At 37.0% G+C, this 18766-nt stretch overlaps 2 protein-coding genes across 3 annotated transcripts in view; one reads left to right on the top strand and one right to left on the bottom strand.

Annotated features, from left to right (window-relative positions):
* The window catches only part of rnf130 (ring finger protein 130), a 56180-nt gene extending 44656 nt beyond the window's left edge, over positions 1 to 11524 (bottom strand). For both annotated transcript variants that reach the window (XM_077247937.1, XM_077247936.1), the window contains exons 1-2: positions 11341 to 11524; positions 10587 to 11004 (exon numbers count right to left, since the gene is read on the bottom strand). In XM_077247937.1, the coding sequence (XP_077104052.1) occupies positions 10587 to 10860 (274 nt within the window). In that variant the 5' untranslated portion in view covers positions 10861 to 11004; positions 11341 to 11524. The remainder of the gene's footprint in view (positions 1 to 10586; positions 11005 to 11340) is intronic.
* A 3707-nt stretch (positions 11525 to 15231) lies between these two features.
* Positions 15232 to 18766, top strand: LOC143756996 (proteinase-activated receptor 4). The gene is made up of 2 exons (XM_077247938.1): positions 15232 to 15608; positions 16816 to 18766. The coding sequence occupies exons 1-2, from the start codon at positions 15503 to 15505 to the stop codon at positions 17829 to 17831; spliced, it is 1122 nt and encodes a 373-aa protein (XP_077104053.1). The 5' UTR covers positions 15232 to 15502; the 3' UTR covers positions 17832 to 18766.

Genomic DNA, 18766 nt, shown 5'->3' with positions numbered 1-18766 from the left:
TTACCAATTAAATTACTAATAAAAAGTTAACACTAAATGTTTGCACATTATTTCCATCCTTTGCACTTGCCATTGTGATAGCATATTTCTGAAATTATAGCATAGTTCCAAAATAATAAAAATCCTTAAATGAAACCAGGCATGTTACTGAGTTCAAAAGGTCCTGCATAACAGCAATGACGCCACCGTTGATGACAAATACTTGGCCTGTAATAGTATTTTTAACAGCTGCTCATAGGGCTGGACGATATGGCCAAATTTTATATCACGATATATTTCTTAATTTCGGTCGATACGATATAATTCCGATATCGATATGAACAATATAAAAGCCTCAGAAAAACTGCCAAGAACGCCCATAACAGATGTCTGAAAAATGAATTTGCTAAGTCTATGAAATCTGCTGGAGTCTTTCGCTACTGCACCATAACAAACTACATGAAGCAATGAAATAACCCATCATAACAATAATATTCTCTTCTCAATACCTGCTACAAGACTATGAAAGCATATGGGTAGCAATATTCAGTTTGAAATGTAATATGCAAAATGACAATGTAATATGTAAAATGGCAATGCAGTTCTGTTTTTAAATTTACATTTGCCATAACATTTGGTACACAAAATGGGGGAATTTTTTTTCCGATTTAAATCCCATTTCCTGCATTTACATACATTTAGGGACTATGGTGTTACAAAATCCAGGAAATAATTAAGTTGATTATAATGATAGATTCTGCCAAAAATAAAAGTAGGCTACTAAACTATGTATAACAAAAATATGTCTTACTTTTTTCAAGACTTGAGATAATCATTTTATAAAGTCAAAAATGTTCACCATTAATGTTTTGTGTGTAAATAAAACTGAAATATACAGAAATTGAATAAGGTTATCAAATAGTCTGAACTGCATAAATTATAAATTAATCCTTATTAAAGCTACACACGTTCTTTAGACAAGATCAGTGAGTAATTTGCTCTGTTCCCCTTTGTTCTTTAGTTAACTTAACTGACAGACAGAATTGGCTGCTGTCCCTTTAAGATCTGTCGCTGATGAGAGGATCTTACGCATTTAATTTTCTCATTTAGGCTACTCTTAACTTTCATTTAAGATTGTATTTAACTCATTTAGACTGTTCTTGTGAGGATACAATTGACAAAACTGACATTTTGGCATAAATGTGTGTGTTATTATTCAAGCGCTAAAGAAAGAGAACTGAATTCTGCACGTCGTGTGCGTGCGTCAGGACATTCACAGGGAGCGATACCTGCTCATTAGAACTTTCGTTGAGTTATTTGAGTGTGGACGCGACGTTCCTGGCCGCGGACGCGCGCATCGGCACAGTCTATCTCCTGATCCTCGTCTGATGTGTTCGTCTGCTTTCTCCTCACTGGTGGAAGCTCGTTCAGTCACATTTGCATTGCGGTCAGGGGCGCTCATTCTGTGGCTGAAACTTGCCGCGTTGGAGATCCGCTGTTCTGAGCAGTGGCTGCGTGTCTGTGGTGTACGTCATCAGGAAAGTAGCCAATTGTGTTCTGCTCTTTCTGACGGCTGCGCGCTTAACGTCAGTCATTGACAAATGCTGCTATGTATATTGAAATATCGAAAATGTGTTTAAAAATCATATTGAATTATTGTCCAGCCCTAGCTGCTCATCAGCAGAAATTGTTTGATGAGTAGTTCACTACGCATGTATCCAATGCAGACAGACACACATAAGTGCTGCTTTGTGCATGATAAGCTAGTAACACCCAAGGGACAAAAACAAGGAAGTAAAATATGTGCAACCTGTGCCTCATCCAAGAGTCTTTCCTAGTACTTGCAAAAGCAACTAACGTGATTCAGAGCTGAAAAGGGGTGAAAATGTTTCAGGTTCAGCACAACCAATCACTAACATCATTGAGGCCTTCAAGTGATGATTTAAAGTACTTCTTTAAAACACACAATCTAAAATGCTATTTCAGAGTTCAGACATTTTCAGAAGAGGCAGAAAACCCATTAAGTATTTGTGTGAATATAAACCAAGTTTAGAGTAAATCTTTACAAACTACATTCAGACACAACACTAGTTTGATTCTCAGCAGCTTGTCTCCTAGCATCGTGTTCATCTCAAATAAGAATACATTACAAACTCACATGCACCCAACACAGATGAAAATCATGGGTATTAAGAAAAACACAGGCAGGCAATTTGTTTCCTTAACCCTGCTGACCATCTCCAACCTCACTTCATATGACAACAACACCCTTGCAATCAATGTCCCAACTTTACTCCAGCTCACATTTCCTGCCTGGATCAATTAGAAGCATATGGCATGTGTCACATGATTCCTGTCCGTACTTTCATCTGTTTCTTTTTACAAATGGATTTTTTGGATGTTCTTCCTGGGTAGTAGCAAATCAGTGGACTGTTTACACATCACATGATACTTAAGGAACCTACAATTGGAAACCTCTAAATTAACTGGTCACAAAGTCAGTTTTTTATGGGTTAAATCTGGTAGAAATAGGTTACTTGTGAACTGCAAGTGTTAACTTACAGAGCTAATTCTACCAAAAAAATCCAAATTTTAGGTTACCATTTTTTCCTGCACTTACATTTGGCTTTAAGTAGGACAACAAGGAATACATTTTTTGACAACACATGCTGAAACACTTCAATCAAATCGTATAATTGTATGAAAACTGCAGCATTCATATTGTTATTAATATCCAATATCTGTGACTAGTAGAATATATGGAATACCACTCAAACCTTTATCTTTCTCCTATTTCAACTTCTTCAACATGAAATAAAAGATATTAAAAAGGTAAAATAAAAACCATATGAGAATGAAACAGAAAGCACAGAAAGTAACAAACTATTTAAACAAAATATTTTAATTAACTCAACTGAATCAATTAGCCTACTTGATAAAGATGGACCATTGAGTTACTTACCCATTGGCCACCTTGTCATGTGCAGGACCAGGAGTGAAACTAATTTGCCCTTATGTTAGGGTCATTTGCTACCATTTGGGCTTATTCAAGCGTCATAAAATCGCTTCACACTTGGAATCATGCTACAGGATGTTTATCACCACCACAAATATTCATCACATCCCACTGTCCACAGTCTTGATTGAGGCTGCTATCTCTTTGGCTTGATGGTTCATGTCTGATTGGGGGCTTTGCTAGACTGACATTTATTGGACACCAAGTTACCTCTGCATATTGCCAGGTGATTTTCTGTCTCACCAGCTATTAGCTGAGTGTGGATTATTTTGTTGCCAGACCCCTAATAATGGCAGCAGCTGGTGGGGAAACTGAGAGAATTGAGTGAAAGACACAAAACCCTGCACACACCTTCTGTCTTTTTCTCATTTTCTCCCTTTCTATAGGATGACCTAAAAGCAATATAATCTTTTTGTGCACACCAACTTGTTTAGACTGATGAGCCACTGGTAAGCTATCTGAGAAGCAGGAGGAGAGATAAACAGAGGTCAGGCGAATACACTGAGGTCTCCGGTGGAAATATAATCTTGAAGCAGTCAAACAGGAAGCAATGAGCTGCTTGTTTTTTCTGTGGGAGAGAGGCTTACTGAGGCATAAAGTGACTTAGTAGTTTTTCAAAGGCAAAAATACTGCACAATCTTATGGTCTGTTTAGTGCTGAAGCTCAAATATTGATGGTGATGAGTGATTTGACAGTTACCAAGGTTCAGTAACTGCTTTTCAACAGCCTGTTCTTGTATTGCTTTTAAGTATAATGATAGTTAATAGGGATGGATCGATTGACAATATCTGTCTTAGTCCTGTGATCTGCCGAACATTCTTAAATATAGGGCTAGTATTGTTTTTAATTGCAGCATGAGGAAATTTGAACAATCACATGTACAGCAGTTTGTATATTAAACATGCATGAATCATGATGTGCACATTTTCAAGAGTAATTGTGGTCATTCTGCTCAACCAATGACAAGATAGTAACAGAAAAGAAAAGAAAAATGCAAATAAAAGAAAAAAAAATACTTTAAAAAAACTAAACAAAAGGTGCAAATATACATTGGAATATGCTTGATGTAACATGAGTGGTGCCAGTCAGATGGTGCGTGTGCACATGCACACTCTCAGCCTCACTCAGATGTCACAGCATTAGACTGTGAAACTCATTTGAAGAGCTTACTGGAGTTATACCAGAGTATACTGTTTTGTTTAGAATACAAGACGACCCTGATTATAATACTTTCGCCTGGCTCCGCAGCGCGAGCCTCCGCTGACTGCGCGCGCATCCCCATATGGACGAGGCATTTATACTTGATGCGCTCGCCATTGTACTATTCTTTGAAATGACAGGGGGCGACTCGGTGTAATTGTCCTCTAAACCATCAGGAATCAGCGTTGAGAAGTAGTAAGGTAGACTTGTGAATGTTTATTTTAGTACAACACTTAAATACACCAAAACCACACTACAACAGAATCGTGTAAAGCAGAAAACCTTGAGTTTATTACTTGTGACATTAGAAAAAAAATGGATATGACAACGTAACCTACAACTAAATTAACGTTATCTTACCTTCATTTAGTTTTGTGAACATTTTTATAAAACATGGCCAAACATTTATTTTCATTTAAAGGGCTTATGTCTGTTATTGTAGGCTCATTTTGTTAATGTAAGGCACTGATTTAGACGCAAACTGGGTGCCGGTGCTTTGAGCTGTACATGCTCGGCCAGATTCGGCTCGAAGTCGTGTATCTTCGGATGCGGAGTCACACGCGGTGTTACAAAAAAAGCCGTGCAGACCACCACGCGAAATGGAGCCTTGCGCACCCAACGCGCACGACCGCCCACACCGCAATGATGTAATTTTTGCCGCGCGCACCTTCGCGCTCGTGTGGACGCGGCGAATATAAACCTAGCTTAGGCCGTGTGTCCACCAATGCGTTTTTAGCCAGCTGAAAACGCTAGGACCTCTGCTGAAAACGCCTAGCTGTGGGCGCTTGAGAGCGTTTTGGCACCGCTGCGTTTTTTCAGTTGAGACCAGCGTGGGAATTATACCGCGGCCATGGCCGCCGTTGCCCTTCACTTTGGCCTTCATGCCCCGTGAAAAAAAAATCATCGTACGGCCACAGTGGCCTGTGTGCCCTGTCCAAGTTCCATGTATAAAGCGCCAATTCGTCGATGTAATCATTATGAGCGCTGTATACTGATGTGCTGTGTTTTTAATGCAGCCTGAGGGCGCTCTACTGAACATTATAGTCCATATTTGAAACACATGAAGAAGAGCGTTCGACAATGCAGGAAATCCCAAATCCCCGACCACAGACAGAGCTAACAGATCGCTGTAACATGCAGATTATGTCGTTTTGAAGACAATAAACATTTTTGCAATGATATTTGACTTACCTGTGTCCTTCGAGCCATGTCAGGCATTTTCATAATACAGGGCTCTCAAGTCTCACGCATTGGGCGTGAGACACATGCATTTCAACCCGTTCACACGCTCACACGCCACACCTTGTATTTCTCACGCTGAGGAGTAAGGGAACTTGTCCCGCTACACAATTCATGGATGAGGCGCAGGCAAACGGAGGGAAGTTCTCTGCCGAGCTGTCTCGATGGTCCCGAGTTATACAGAGTTTAATGCCAGCTACCAGCCAATCAGAAATTAGAATTAGTTGTTTCCGGGTAAATTATGTGTTCCCGCTGCAAGCACGTTCGTTACTAGACAACACGCGCGCACACGGAGTGGAAGTTGAACGAGCAAGATCTGATGAATGAATGCGGTTTGCGGCATAAATTTATTTTAATTTTTTTAGCATTTTGATTTTACGATTCCTGGACGAAATCTCTTGCCTGTGATCAAAGACAGTGACAGCTGATGTTGAGGAGTATAGCCAAATTCGTGCTAAATTATTTTCTATGCATTCAAAAACTCTCAAACTGCTTTTAAAGGGGCCATCGAATGCAAAATACACTTTTATATGGTGTTTGAATATAAATGTGTCTTTGCAGTGTGTGGACAACCACCATGCAATGAAAAAAATCCATTTACTTTTTTTTAATCCTCAAAAAGCCAAAAAGTTGTTGCTCATTATAATTTAAAGAGACATATGCACCGAAACGGGTCGCTGTGAACAGAGCTGTTTTTGAGGAGGTAAAAAGGGTGTTGTTTTACACTACCATTGAGAAATATTAACCAAAGTATGTAACAAACTTTACATGAACACCCCAAAAGAATCATACCAACTTGTGGAAAATGGGCATCCGATGACCCCTGTAAAGGTGACCGGTTATACATGCTCAGGGCAAGTTATGACACATTGTTATGTACATTGAGCACTGATGTTCAGTTGGCTTGTTTGGGGTCAAATTTATTTTTATTTTTCAATACATTTTTATTTTTTAAATATAACTATTTTATTTGGATGAATTTGTCTTTTATCAGATTTACCAATTGTTATAATTTCCATTTGTGCTGGTCAATTATGAACATAGGCAAAATTGAACTGCTAGCAAAAATTGAAGCGAATTTGGTTGGGTCGAGGGACCGCTACTGCAAATATGTGGGTGGCTCCTCCCCTAACAGGTCTCACTCTAAACTTTTGCTAAAACTTGAGAGCCCTGATAATAATAGATTATATGTATAATGTTATGCTAATCGATAGACTTTATCATCGTTGCATTATGCATAAAATATTATATTTTCTGTCTGATTTTTTTTTATCTGAAGCCAAATCAGATCACAGAAAGTTATTTAGAACACTCAATTTGAGTTATAAAGTAAGTTTGGAGCACAAACATGGTTTTAATCTCATAAATTGTCGTGTATTGATGGTGTGCTAAGCTAATAAATAAAGTCATATGACATGATCTTGAAAAACATTTACCTAAATACAGAGTTTTAGACATATCATCTTCAGATTTTAAGTATAACATGGTCAGACATGTGTCTTTAGCTGCAATGCATTTCTAGACTGATACAATGCCAACTTCAAATTTATTTTCATGAAGATGTTTCATAAAGAAAAATTCTCATAACTTTATTTTTTAAAATCTGTTTATAACTATTTTTTTCATTATGACAATAATTAATTCTACATTTACAATAAACTACCAGGTGTCAGCTTTCAAATGAGATCATACTTGTGCTTTTAGTACAAAGGGTTCATGAACTGTATCTGTTTCAGTTTGGGTATGCCATTTCTGGGGATTTTTCAAAAGTGGGGTTGCAGCTTAACAGGTTGTAGTTGGAAACAGAGACCTCTTTCAATACATTCAAGGGTTGCTGAATTTGACAAGCCCTGATCTCAAGCTGAATTTTCTTATTTTTACAAGCGTATAGGCCTCCATAGACAATACATTGCAGACCAGCACATGTGCATTTCCCAATGCAATTGTGTTTTTGTAAATTGCACAATTTGATTTCTCTGAATCCATTGCAGTAAGGCCAGTCAGGCTCACCATGATGCACAGGGAATTACCATGTTATAGTATCAATCTGAATGGGAAAACCATCGAATTGTACTCAATGGCCTTTGTGCCCTGTCATAGGGCCTTGGTGCCCCCCCAAAAAAAGAAAAGGTGGAGGCCAAATGGCCTTGCCCCTAAAATTACATAATTCCCAACCTGGTTGAGACGATTCTTTGCAATGATACAGAATATCCGCAGCACAGTTTACTTGTAACTGATTTCACAGACAATTTGTTTCATACTACAGATTTATTTTTCATCCATTTTGTTCGGTTAGCTCTGCTGGTTTATGTTGTTGTACAGAAAGAATGTTGTGACAGTTGGTCGGTGTGATATTTGTCCCGCCCCTCCTCCACTGTGATTGGACGGCTGTGTAAAAAGTGACAGTGATGAGTGCAGCGTTTTACCCAAAGTTGAACATTTTTCAACTCTCGGCGACCAGTAAAAAACGCCGGGCGCTCAGCGCTTGAGCGTTAAATACACGCTCAACGCCTCGTTACGCTCATGGCGTTTAAAAAAAAAAAATATATATATTCTTCTAACATTACGCTCTGATACACTGTATTTCTTGGCTGCTTAATGAGAGTTGTTTGAGGATTCCACCGCGTTAATCAGTCTTGGGGGGCACACTCGTTTTAAACATATTTGACGCTCCCTGTTAACTAAAGCCGCCTTTCCACTGCACAGGACAGCCGTTTTCGGATGCGTTGAAATATTTGAACTTCTGTAGCTAGACCATATGCGACTGGCCGACCGGATGTGTCGTATTCACATCCGTATTCTAATCAAAACTATGAGCGCGAAGCTAGAATTACAAATATTTTAACACTTTAACGTTATTCTGTAAACACTATTTCTGCAAAATGGTGGTTATTAATAATTATGGCAGAAATAGTTACTTTATAATTATTAAATCAATATTATGTTAATTAGCTCTATAAAATCTACTTTGTTTTTATTTTAGATGTATTGAGGTTCATTGTTTTTTGTGGATATATTCATACATGCATGACATTCATTAAAATCATTACTTTTACCATGGTGAATAAGCCAAGGGTACAGTTGCTTCACGACCAATTTCAAAGTTCCGCGCGACTGCCGCTAGGGGGCGAAATGTGACAATCATTGGTGAATGTCGTGTGCAGTGGAAAAGCGGCTTAAGCACTTTAATGATGACCCTGCTTAATCGAACATCAATATGTTTTGTATCGATTAAATTATGATCGTCAACTAATCGAATGTCGATTAATCGTTACAATCCCTAATCCTGGCCTGACAGTGATTAGAGTAACAGAGGAAGTGTTACTGTTTTATGTCAGTACTCTGCTCTCTTTACACAATTTTCTACTAAGAATCATTACCTTGCCTCAGATCCAATTGAGATGGCAATAAAAGAAGTAGAATAGCTTGTGGAAGTTTAGCTTTGGATTCACTGTGCAAACTTACTCTTAATGATAGAATGTCTCCTTTGCTTTGGCTATTGTCTTTCTTCCCCCACTGCAAACAGGGGAATTGATGTGCTAATGTCCTTGAGAACATAATTTATATTAAATATAGAGTCTGGTGTCCCTTTTCAAGCTCCTGACTGGAACAGGGTTAATGACCTCCACTGGGTTCACTGGAATAATGACCACCAGGTCAGACAACTGCCTTGGGTCAATTCAACACTGTAGGTTAACTAACAGCATGTAAGCTGAAAATTGGTACAATGAGGGATGGACACGAGACTTAGAAAATTGCCCTGCTGAAGTCATCAAAAACAAGGCTTGAAAACAGAACTTAAAATATGTGATCAGCAGTAAAGATCTCTTGACTGCAATGGTTGCCATTGACATTCATCTTCTTTAGACTTGCCACAATGGCACTAAACCAAGTCAAAGTGCCCTGCACCTCAATAAGCATTCTAATGGTGCTATACATATTGATTAATAATTGATTTACAGAGAATCTCAGTCTCAAGGATTTCTGGTGATTTCTGAGCATCCTGTAACCTGAACAAGCACAGTATAAGAGGACAACTGGGTTAGAGAGAAAGATACATCCGAACACCGGAAGACGACTCCAGCCAGCCTAAGAATGATTAGGCTATAGATACTGCACTTCCCTTAAGCCATTCAATACATACAGGAAGATATAGCAAAAAATAAATGATTGAGCAAAATTGTGAATAACAAGTGTGAAGGAGATGCATTTACCTAAAATATGTCAGCTGAAAAACAAATGGGAGATTATTGATAAAGACAATCCACAGACAGCAGCCATGGCACTGCAAAAAGCAACTTTGGGGTTACAAGTATGCATGATACTGTTATTAAACAAGTTTGCAAAGCAATTGTGCAAGTTGGCATCAAAGCAGGGCACCTAACATATGCTCTGAGACAAAAGAGCTGGTAATTTAGTGAAGATGAGGGGAAGGGATGGTATTACTGTTATTGCAAACAAAGCAAGTCACACTTGTGTCCCTTATCCCGTACGTCACTGAATTTTCAGAACAGAGCACAAGGTGGTGCAGGGCCTCTTCAGGGGAAGTTATGCAAGTATATTGTGGGATGGGTGTACAGTTCTGTTTACATAGTCATCAGCCAAAACAGGGCACCTGAATATCTCACAGGTCTCACAGTGCTATACTGCTAGGTAGCCGAAAGGGTAACAATCTCATCAAGTATTATAATAATTTATAGATAGGTTTATATATATATATATATATATATATATATATATATATATATATATATGTATATATATATATAATATGAACGAAGTAGTAAATATTCAACATCATGTTACTCTGTTGTGCTCACTGCACACAGTACAGAGGAAATGACATGTGAAGTTGACAAATATCACAGGAAGCTTCTGATCTGTAAGTCCACAATGACTTCCAAAATAGTTCTCTTTCATAAAGCCTAATGGATTTGAACATGGTGACGCAATAAAGCAAACCACGAACACCTGCGTACAATATCAAACCATCTAAGAATTGCTTTAAGATGCTCCCACACCAAAATAATTATTTATTAGGAGACAGTTATTGATGATAACCTTGATAAGTAAAGAGATAGAGCATCTGTTCTGGTGGAATATTTTTAAATTAAAAAAAAAAATTAAAATATAAATGCACACACACACTTACCCCCATTAACAGCAGCAGGTGCGATCACGATCCCCTTCGCCTCTGTTTTAGGCGAATTCTGCCCGTACCGCCCGTCATTCTTCGTCACCATCTGTTGAGGATTGCCTCTATGGTCCAAAACGGTGGCGTTGACTGTGGCGCTATAATAATCCTCCTTGTTAACCATAGTTTTGTCGGCACCGATAGACTGCGTACACCTGGGCGAGACGAAGGCAAGGAGGAAGGCGAGAAGGCAGCTGCTGCATGACGCCGGCGCGGCCAATCTCTTCAGCATCTTCGGCAATGTCTTCACCGATCAACGCAACCCGACTCGGCGATTCTTTCAACGGTCAGCGCTCTGCCTCTAGAGCCCTCATGTAAACATACTGTCCTCCTCTCAAGACACAACGTCCATATGGTGAGCCATGCGTGGCTTCCCCTGACAGAAAGAAAGGGTAGATAGATTAGTCGACGGTAGGCTACTGACTTTGCAATGACAACAAAACGCGTTGATTTAATTAGGCATGAGTCCGTATAATAAACACAGTTTGCTTTCTATTAAAGGCCAAATAGAAAGCAAGTAGGCTTGTCTACAGGCCCTATAACTAAATTGGCATTTAACGACTGTTAAAGGGCATCAAATGTGTCTCTTCTGGTGTCAGGACTGCTTTGTTCGTGCAACCAGCCCTGACAGGAACAGCTATTAAACAAAAACTCCTTTCCTCACGCGCTGACATTTTCATTCAGTAAAAAGGGTTATGGGGAGATATATTACCTGTTCGGTCGCTTCCACCTGTATTATTTTCAGTCAAACTCTCTCTTTGTTATATTTCACAGAGCCGTGGCTCGTTCAGCCATAGGCAGACCAATGTGTTGCTGTTCTTCTTTTTTTTCTGGTCGCGAACACTGAGTCTTATGCGCATGCGCGAAGTAGCGTGTCTCTCGCACGGTGAGATCAGATCAGTGGGAGGGAAGGACGGGGCCACATCACCATCATCTCAAAATGCGTATGCTGGGCCTAAATCACTCATTTAATACAAGTGGCAGCATTCGAGGCCATACTTTTTTAATTTTACGGGTCTAGAGTTTGCAAAGAGTTGGTTATGTATTGCATGTGTTGTAGCCTACATTTTTTACATTGCATGACCAGAGCTGTTTTGTTTCAGTTTGCTCATCTGAAAGATGCTGTTTATGTAAGCATGTAAGCAAGGATGAATATAAAGCATAATAGGTTACATTACCGATGTTGTCATAATAATATAGACACGACTTCCATATTTGATAGTATCATAAAGGTATACTGTTAATGTATTGTTCTGTAATCTGTAAAGATGAATCATTCTCTTGTACATAAATTGACATGACTACATAAACATCTCAGCGGCTACTCTTGTGAAAACCCAGAGCCCAATTTAAAAAAAGTAACTAACACTTAACACCTAACAATAGGGTCTCATTTGTTAACATTTAAGCCAACATAACATAAACCAACAATAAGCAATATTTTTTTTGTGTTTAATGTTTTAGTAAATAAAAATGCAATTATTTATTGTTTATTTATGTTAGTTCAAAGTGCATTAACAGATACAACTTGTTTTAAAAAAAGTATTCATAATTGTTGAAATTACTTGAACTAACAAACAATGGGTAATACTTATACAACATTTATTCATTTTGGTTATTGTTAAATAATGTAGTTAAGTAATTATTAATTTATTAATTATTGTTGAAAAATGTTGTATAAGTAACATTATATACCTGTATATACTCCAGTCTTCAGTGTCACATGATTCTTCAAAAATCATTATAATATGCTGATTTTCTGCTCAAGAAACATTTCTCATTATTATCAATGTTGAAAACAGTTTTTTTACATTTTCATTTCAGGAATCTTTGATAGCAAGTTCAAAAGAACAGCATTTATCTGAAATTTAAATAGGCCTATTTTGTAACATTAAACACTACCGTTCAAAAGTTTGGGGTCAGTAAGAATTTTTATTTTATTTTTTGGGGGAAATAAATAAAATAAATCCATACTTTTATTCATCAAGGATGAGTTGATCAAAAGTACAGTAAAGACATTTATAATGTTACAAAATATTCTATTTCAAATAAATGCTGTTTTGAACTTTCTATTAATCAAAGAATCCTGAAAAAATGTTACACAACTGTTTTCAACATTGATAATAATAATTATCATAATTATATAATAATAATTAATAATTGAATGTTTTTTGAGCATCAAATCATCCTATTAGAATGATTTCTGAAGAATCATGTGACACTGAAGACTGGAGTAATGATGTTGAAAATTCAGCTTTGATCACTTCAGGACTAAATTACACTTTACTAGATATTCACATAGAAAACAGCTGTTTTAAATTGTATTAATATTTTACAATATTACAGTTTTTTGTATTTTTAATCAAATAAATGTAGCCTTGGTGAGCAGAAGAGACTTCTTTTAAAAACATTAAAAATCTTATCGATCCAAGACTTTTAACTGGTAATGTGTGCGTATATATATATATATATATATATATATATATATATATATATATATATATATATATATATATAGCCTATATATATATATATATAGCCTATATATATATATATATATAGCCTATAGCCTATATATATATATATATATATATATATATATATATATATATAATAGTTACCTACGTTGCATTAGCCTATATATTATATTGTGTCACGTTATTGTTTGCAGATATTGTTTCATTAAGTAGGCTATAATATGTGCTCACTGGAAACAATTTGTGATTAAATTTGTTAAATTATATTTATGGTGCCCTGCAGGACATTGTCACACCTGGCTGCATATGAAGGTGCTCTGGACAACAGATCCAACTCACAGTTTATGATGGGTCTTTTCTTTTCTTTTCTTTTCTTTTCTGCACAATTTAACAAACAAAATTGTCTCTAATCTTGACGAACAGCAGGAGATACATGAATTCATCATTATTTTCCTCTTTATTGTCCTATGTTCACCTTTGACAATTACCTTTAACATATAGCCTATATATATATATACACACGTGTGTGTGTGTGTGTGTGTGTGTGTGTGTGTGTGTGTGTGTGTGTGTGTGTGTGTGTGTGTGTGTGTGTGTGTGTGTGTGTGTGTGTTTATTTTTACACAATTTCCTGTGTAGCTAATAATTGTAGAGATCGGGTTTTAGCCGTACCATTGAATATAATTATCACTCATCGGATCTCTAGCTCTCTCTAGTGGAGGCTATATAATCCTACATTACAATAAATCATAAAAACAAACCTTGTTGTTCAGTGTCATGACAAAAATGTTTTACTCTATTTTGCATTATCATTCCAATTTGACAACAATGCAGGGTTGCTGTAAGACTGTGATAGTGAACACAGCTGTACAGACTTGATATGACATGCTCAGACATGACCAATACGATGGAAATCTGAAACTAACAATTGAGTTGCATACGAGTAAACAAGGTACATGAATTATTATAAGGGGGAAAAAAAGAATACACTTAGTTTTATGTCTAATTATAGTTAATGCAATTCTTTCTAATCTCCTTTTTTCATATTTCTTCAGTTTCACAAGATTCAACTTCTCAAGATCTCAAATGAGCCTAATATGTAAAGAGACATGGTGGGAGAGGGTGAAAACGAACCAGGACTGAACAACTACTCTGTGTATTATTATTATTATTATTATTATTATTATTATTATTATTATTATTATTATTATTATTATTGTGAAATAACGTCTCAACTATGTTAATCTTGCAGGTCAAGAGTGCAACCATTGCGCCCTCTAGAGCTTAGTGTGTACATCTACACTCTTAAAAATAAAGGTTCTTTAGTGGTATGGAGGGATTCATGCATACACATGAACAGAAAATTGCTATTATTATTGCGTTTTTTTAGATGAAAGACAAAAACTAATACTTCAAGTGAAGTGAAGGCAAATCTTTAGCCATTAAAAAATCATTAAAAAACAAATTAGGAATTAATGACTTTGAATGCACAATCGTTTTACCATTATTTAATGCAAAAATCTTTCTTATTGTTATTAATGGTAGTTATCATAAAATTAACCTTTAGTTTTAATAGAACAAATTGTTATTATGCTCTCTCTCTCTCTCTCTCTCTCTCTCTCTCTCTCTCTCTCTCTCTCTCTCTCTCTCTCTCTCTCTCTCTCTCTCTCTCTCTCTCTCTCTCTCTTAAAGGATCTAAAAAAGGTCAATTCATGTTGTGGGTATAGGCCTTTTACCCACAACCCCCATCATTCTCATAGCATACTCTTTCATTTCCGCCCAGTACGATCCTATCTCTTCCTGTTTAGTACAGCGGTGCTGTCATGGGTGCTGTCATGGGAACACATTTCAAATTTGTTATGCTATTTCACTAACATTGTCCACTAATGGCAACAAATGTGGGCATCTCTAGACTTCTTTATATCACTAAAACTATCAACATTAAACCATTTGGTTTTAAATACTGAACATATGAAATTGTCTTTTTTTTTATCATTATGAAATCTGGGGGAAAAAAATGATTTTTTTTCTCAAACAACCTAAACTATTCCCATGTGAGAGCAGGAGGGAAACATGTAAACAGATCACATCTGTTTACTATCTTCAGAAACAGAGAAAGGAACGACCGAGAGAAACTCATTGATTGGTCTAAACTCAAGAGGAGGCGGGGAGAAATCCCCCAAGACAGCAAAACTATTAAAACAACCGTCTTTACTTTTTTTTCAACAGTGACAAACTCTGAAAAAAAGAACCGGTAAAGAGAGCAGAGTGGACCGGTATCTACAACCTGAAAAACCTTATAATAGAACTTGACTACAAACTAAAGGGAGGAAAGAGATTGTCTCTTTCAGCCTTGAAAAATACTTAAAACTTTTACGCAAAGACAAGTTTTTCAGCACAATGACATTTTTCTCCATTACTCGATTGCTTTTTCTCCATTTCCTTCTCATTGTTCTTCACATCTCTTCAGCTTTAGAGGTGAAAAGCTCCAACAGAAGTGTTCCCAGTAAGTCTTTTCTCATTATATTATTAACTTTCATTGTGTTTTGAGTGTCTTTGACTTTAGTGTGTTGACCTTTCTGTCAAAACTATAAGCTCCAAGAAAAGATTAGCTACAGTAATCTAAATACTAAATAAGCCTCATTATTACTGACATTTTTGTCCTGATTTTCACAAAAGATAATGTAGGTCAACACAGCATATTTAAAAAATAATGTGGGCCGGGTGTAATGTGTGGTGCAACATGCACAGACATGAGATTCAATCACATTCATCATATTCTTGCCTTACTGGTGCAGTAGGCTGCACCACATTAAACTGAATAATAAATAAAACTTGAGGGAACAGTTCACCCAATATATAAATTCGGTCATCATTTACTCACTCTCAAGTTGTTCTAAACCTGTATGAGTTTATTTGTTCTGTTGAAAACAAAAGAAGATATTCTAAGTGTCAAGTCAAGTCAAGTCAACTTTATTTATATAGCGCTTTTTACAATACAGATTGTTTCGTAGCAGCTCACAGTGATAACATGAAAATAATACAACAAAGTTTATTTCTAGAAGAAAATTATGTCATCGTCCATCTTAAGTAAGGCAGATCAATAATACTGTAGAATATTAAATGTCCCCAACTAAGCAATCCAAAAGCCAAGGCAACAGTGGCAAGGAACAAAAACTCCATCAGGTGACAGAATGGAGAAAAAAACCTTGGGAGAACCCAGGCTCAGTCAGGGGGCCAGTCCTCCGTTGGCCAATAAATGAACAGTGTATGATTATGATTCAGGCAGCATTATAGGTCAGAAGTCAGATTGTATCAGAACTTTCACAATATTTATCCAGTTCCATCTGGTTGGAAGTCGGAGTAATCACGCCGGTATGGAGACGAGTTTGTTGAAGAGTGTTAGTAGCAATCAGTTTCTAGTCCCCATTGACTTCCATAGCTGTTTAGTTTCCCACATTCTTCTTTTGTGTTCAACAGAACAAAGAAACTCATACAGGTTAAGAAAAAACTTGAGGGTGAGTAAATGATGACAGAATTTAGATTTTCTGGGCGAACTATCCTTTTAAATAGGTTGTAGGGACCAATAATGTCTATTTGACTGGACTGCACATAGCATTCACTTAGTAGTTATACTTTTGATTGCTTTTTGGGTTGACCTACTGTATATTGTGATTAAATGAGTAAGTGTTTTCTGTTATTCTGTCTCTCAGTGGGGAGAAGCCTTGTTGTGTTTAATGATACACTTCTAGACCAGCATAAGGAGCAGATCCAGAGCTACAGGACTGAACTAGTGGTTCCTCTTCTCTGCCTCTTCGCCTTTTTCATCGGGCTTCCCACAAACACATTAGCCCTCTGGTTGCTGGTCGTGCGAACCAAAAAGCTCCCTTCCACCATTCTGCTGATCAACCTCACCACCTGTGATCTTCTGCTACTGCTGGTGCTCCCCTTTCGTATTGTCTACCACTTCCTAGGCAACAACTGGACATTTGGAGAACCATTCTGTCGAATTGTAATTGCGCTCTTCTATGGAAACATGTACGGCTCAGTGGTATGTCTGGCACTGATCGCTGTGGATCGCTATGTAGCTCTCGTTCACCCTTTTGGTGCCAAGACACTTCGCAGTAAAAAGAACTCAATCTATATGAGTGTTTTGGTTTGGATAGTAGTTGCAGCTGCTGGTGTGCCCTTGTTAGCCTCAAAACAGTCTTATAACATAAAGAACCTTTCAATAACAACCTGTCATGACGCACTGCCTTTAGAAGAGCAGGTAAACTATTTCCTGCCGTACTTTGCTACTCTCTTCTCCCTCTGCTTTCTGCTTCCACTGTTGGTTGTGCTGTTCTGCTATTCTGCAGTGTTACGCACCCTTATGGCTGAAGGCCAGCGTTTTGCCCATGCAGTTAGAGTAACTGTGTTGATGTTGATGGTTTTTATTGTTTGCTTATTGCCTAGCAACGTTCTCTTGCTGTTGCATTACTCCAAATCTGACTTTGCCAATAATTACCTTTATGTTCCGTACCTGATCACTTTGTCTCTCAGCACCTTCAACAGCTGCATCGATCCTTTCATCTTTTATTATGTGTCTAAGGATTTCAGAGAGAGGTTAAGGGAGGCTCTAAGGTGTTCTGGGTCTGATTTAGAGTCCTCCTCAGAATCCAGGACAAAGATAACCTTACTATCAACGATGAGCAGGACTGAAGGATTCTTAAGTGTAGAAACAGTTTGAACGCGAGGTTAGCATAACAATTATGGAAATCAGAAGATGCTAGGCTATATAACTCAAAAATTCTAGGGTGTATTGAATGACTAATACTACATAGAGCGTCTGTCTATCTGTCCATCCACCTGTCAGTCTGCCTATCCGTGAAAGTTTAATTTGCACAGGAAAAACTGGAATGATGAGATATTGATTCCATTTCCTTCTTTCTTTCCTTTAGACATTAGATACAAATAGATGTATTTGTTGTTTTTTGTTTCTTGCATGAAGGCACATTGCATGTTTGCATCTAAAATTTGTGAATGCTCTTTGTAAAGCTATTCAAGACAACTCAACAGTCTCCATGGCCTGATAGATGGATTAATAATGTTGGAAAACTCAGTTTCATACTGTCTTAATACAGTTACCCCCAAAACAATTCGGTTATATTTTTAGAATTGCACATATTGAAAATGTTATATCATATTATAAACTGTGAACTAAAAACTGAATACATTTAATGGATTTAAACAGTGGAAGGCAAAATGTAATGTACATTTCAATTATGAATTCATGAATTATACAGTATAGCAGACAGTACAATTGTGCTGTATAAACCATTGAATAGCAAATGTCCTCTATAAGCCGGTTTTCTGCTATAGAAGCATGCATAAGAAATAACAGTTTCTTTGTGTATGTGAATGTCTGTAAGTAGGAAGTAAAGAACCACATCGCAACCATATCTAGCTCTTATGTCAGGAACTGCTGATTTTTTTATTCATGACATTAACTATGGATATGACAACCAAAAATGTATATTTAAATGTATTTGAAGAACATATCTATTGTTTTATAATACAAAACCTGAAAAATCTATTCTTGTGAAATGTTTTAATTTGTTTTGCTTTGAGAAAGTACTCCTTTATGTCAACATTAAAATGACATTAAATGCGCTGATGACCCAA

This window comes from Siphateles boraxobius, unplaced genomic scaffold, assembly GCF_051911475.1.
Source record: "Siphateles boraxobius isolate OS27281-9 unplaced genomic scaffold, OSU_SipBor_1 3, whole genome shotgun sequence".
In the NCBI taxonomy this organism is placed as follows: domain Eukaryota; kingdom Metazoa; phylum Chordata; class Actinopteri; order Cypriniformes; family Leuciscidae; genus Siphateles; species Siphateles boraxobius.
The sequence above is the reverse complement of the archived record's forward strand: the minus strand, read 5'-3'. Positions and strand labels throughout refer to the sequence as shown.

Bases quoted from the DNA above. Each gene is read 5' to 3' on its own strand.
- LOC143756996 (XM_077247938.1), top strand. From the start codon at position 15,503: ATGACATTTTTCTCCATTACTCGATTGCTTTTTCTCCATTTCCTTCTC. The intron at 15,609-16,815 runs GTAAGTCTTTTC...TCTGTCTCTCAG, and splicing joins CTCCAACAGAAGTGTTCCCA to TGGGGAGAAGCCTTGTTGTG.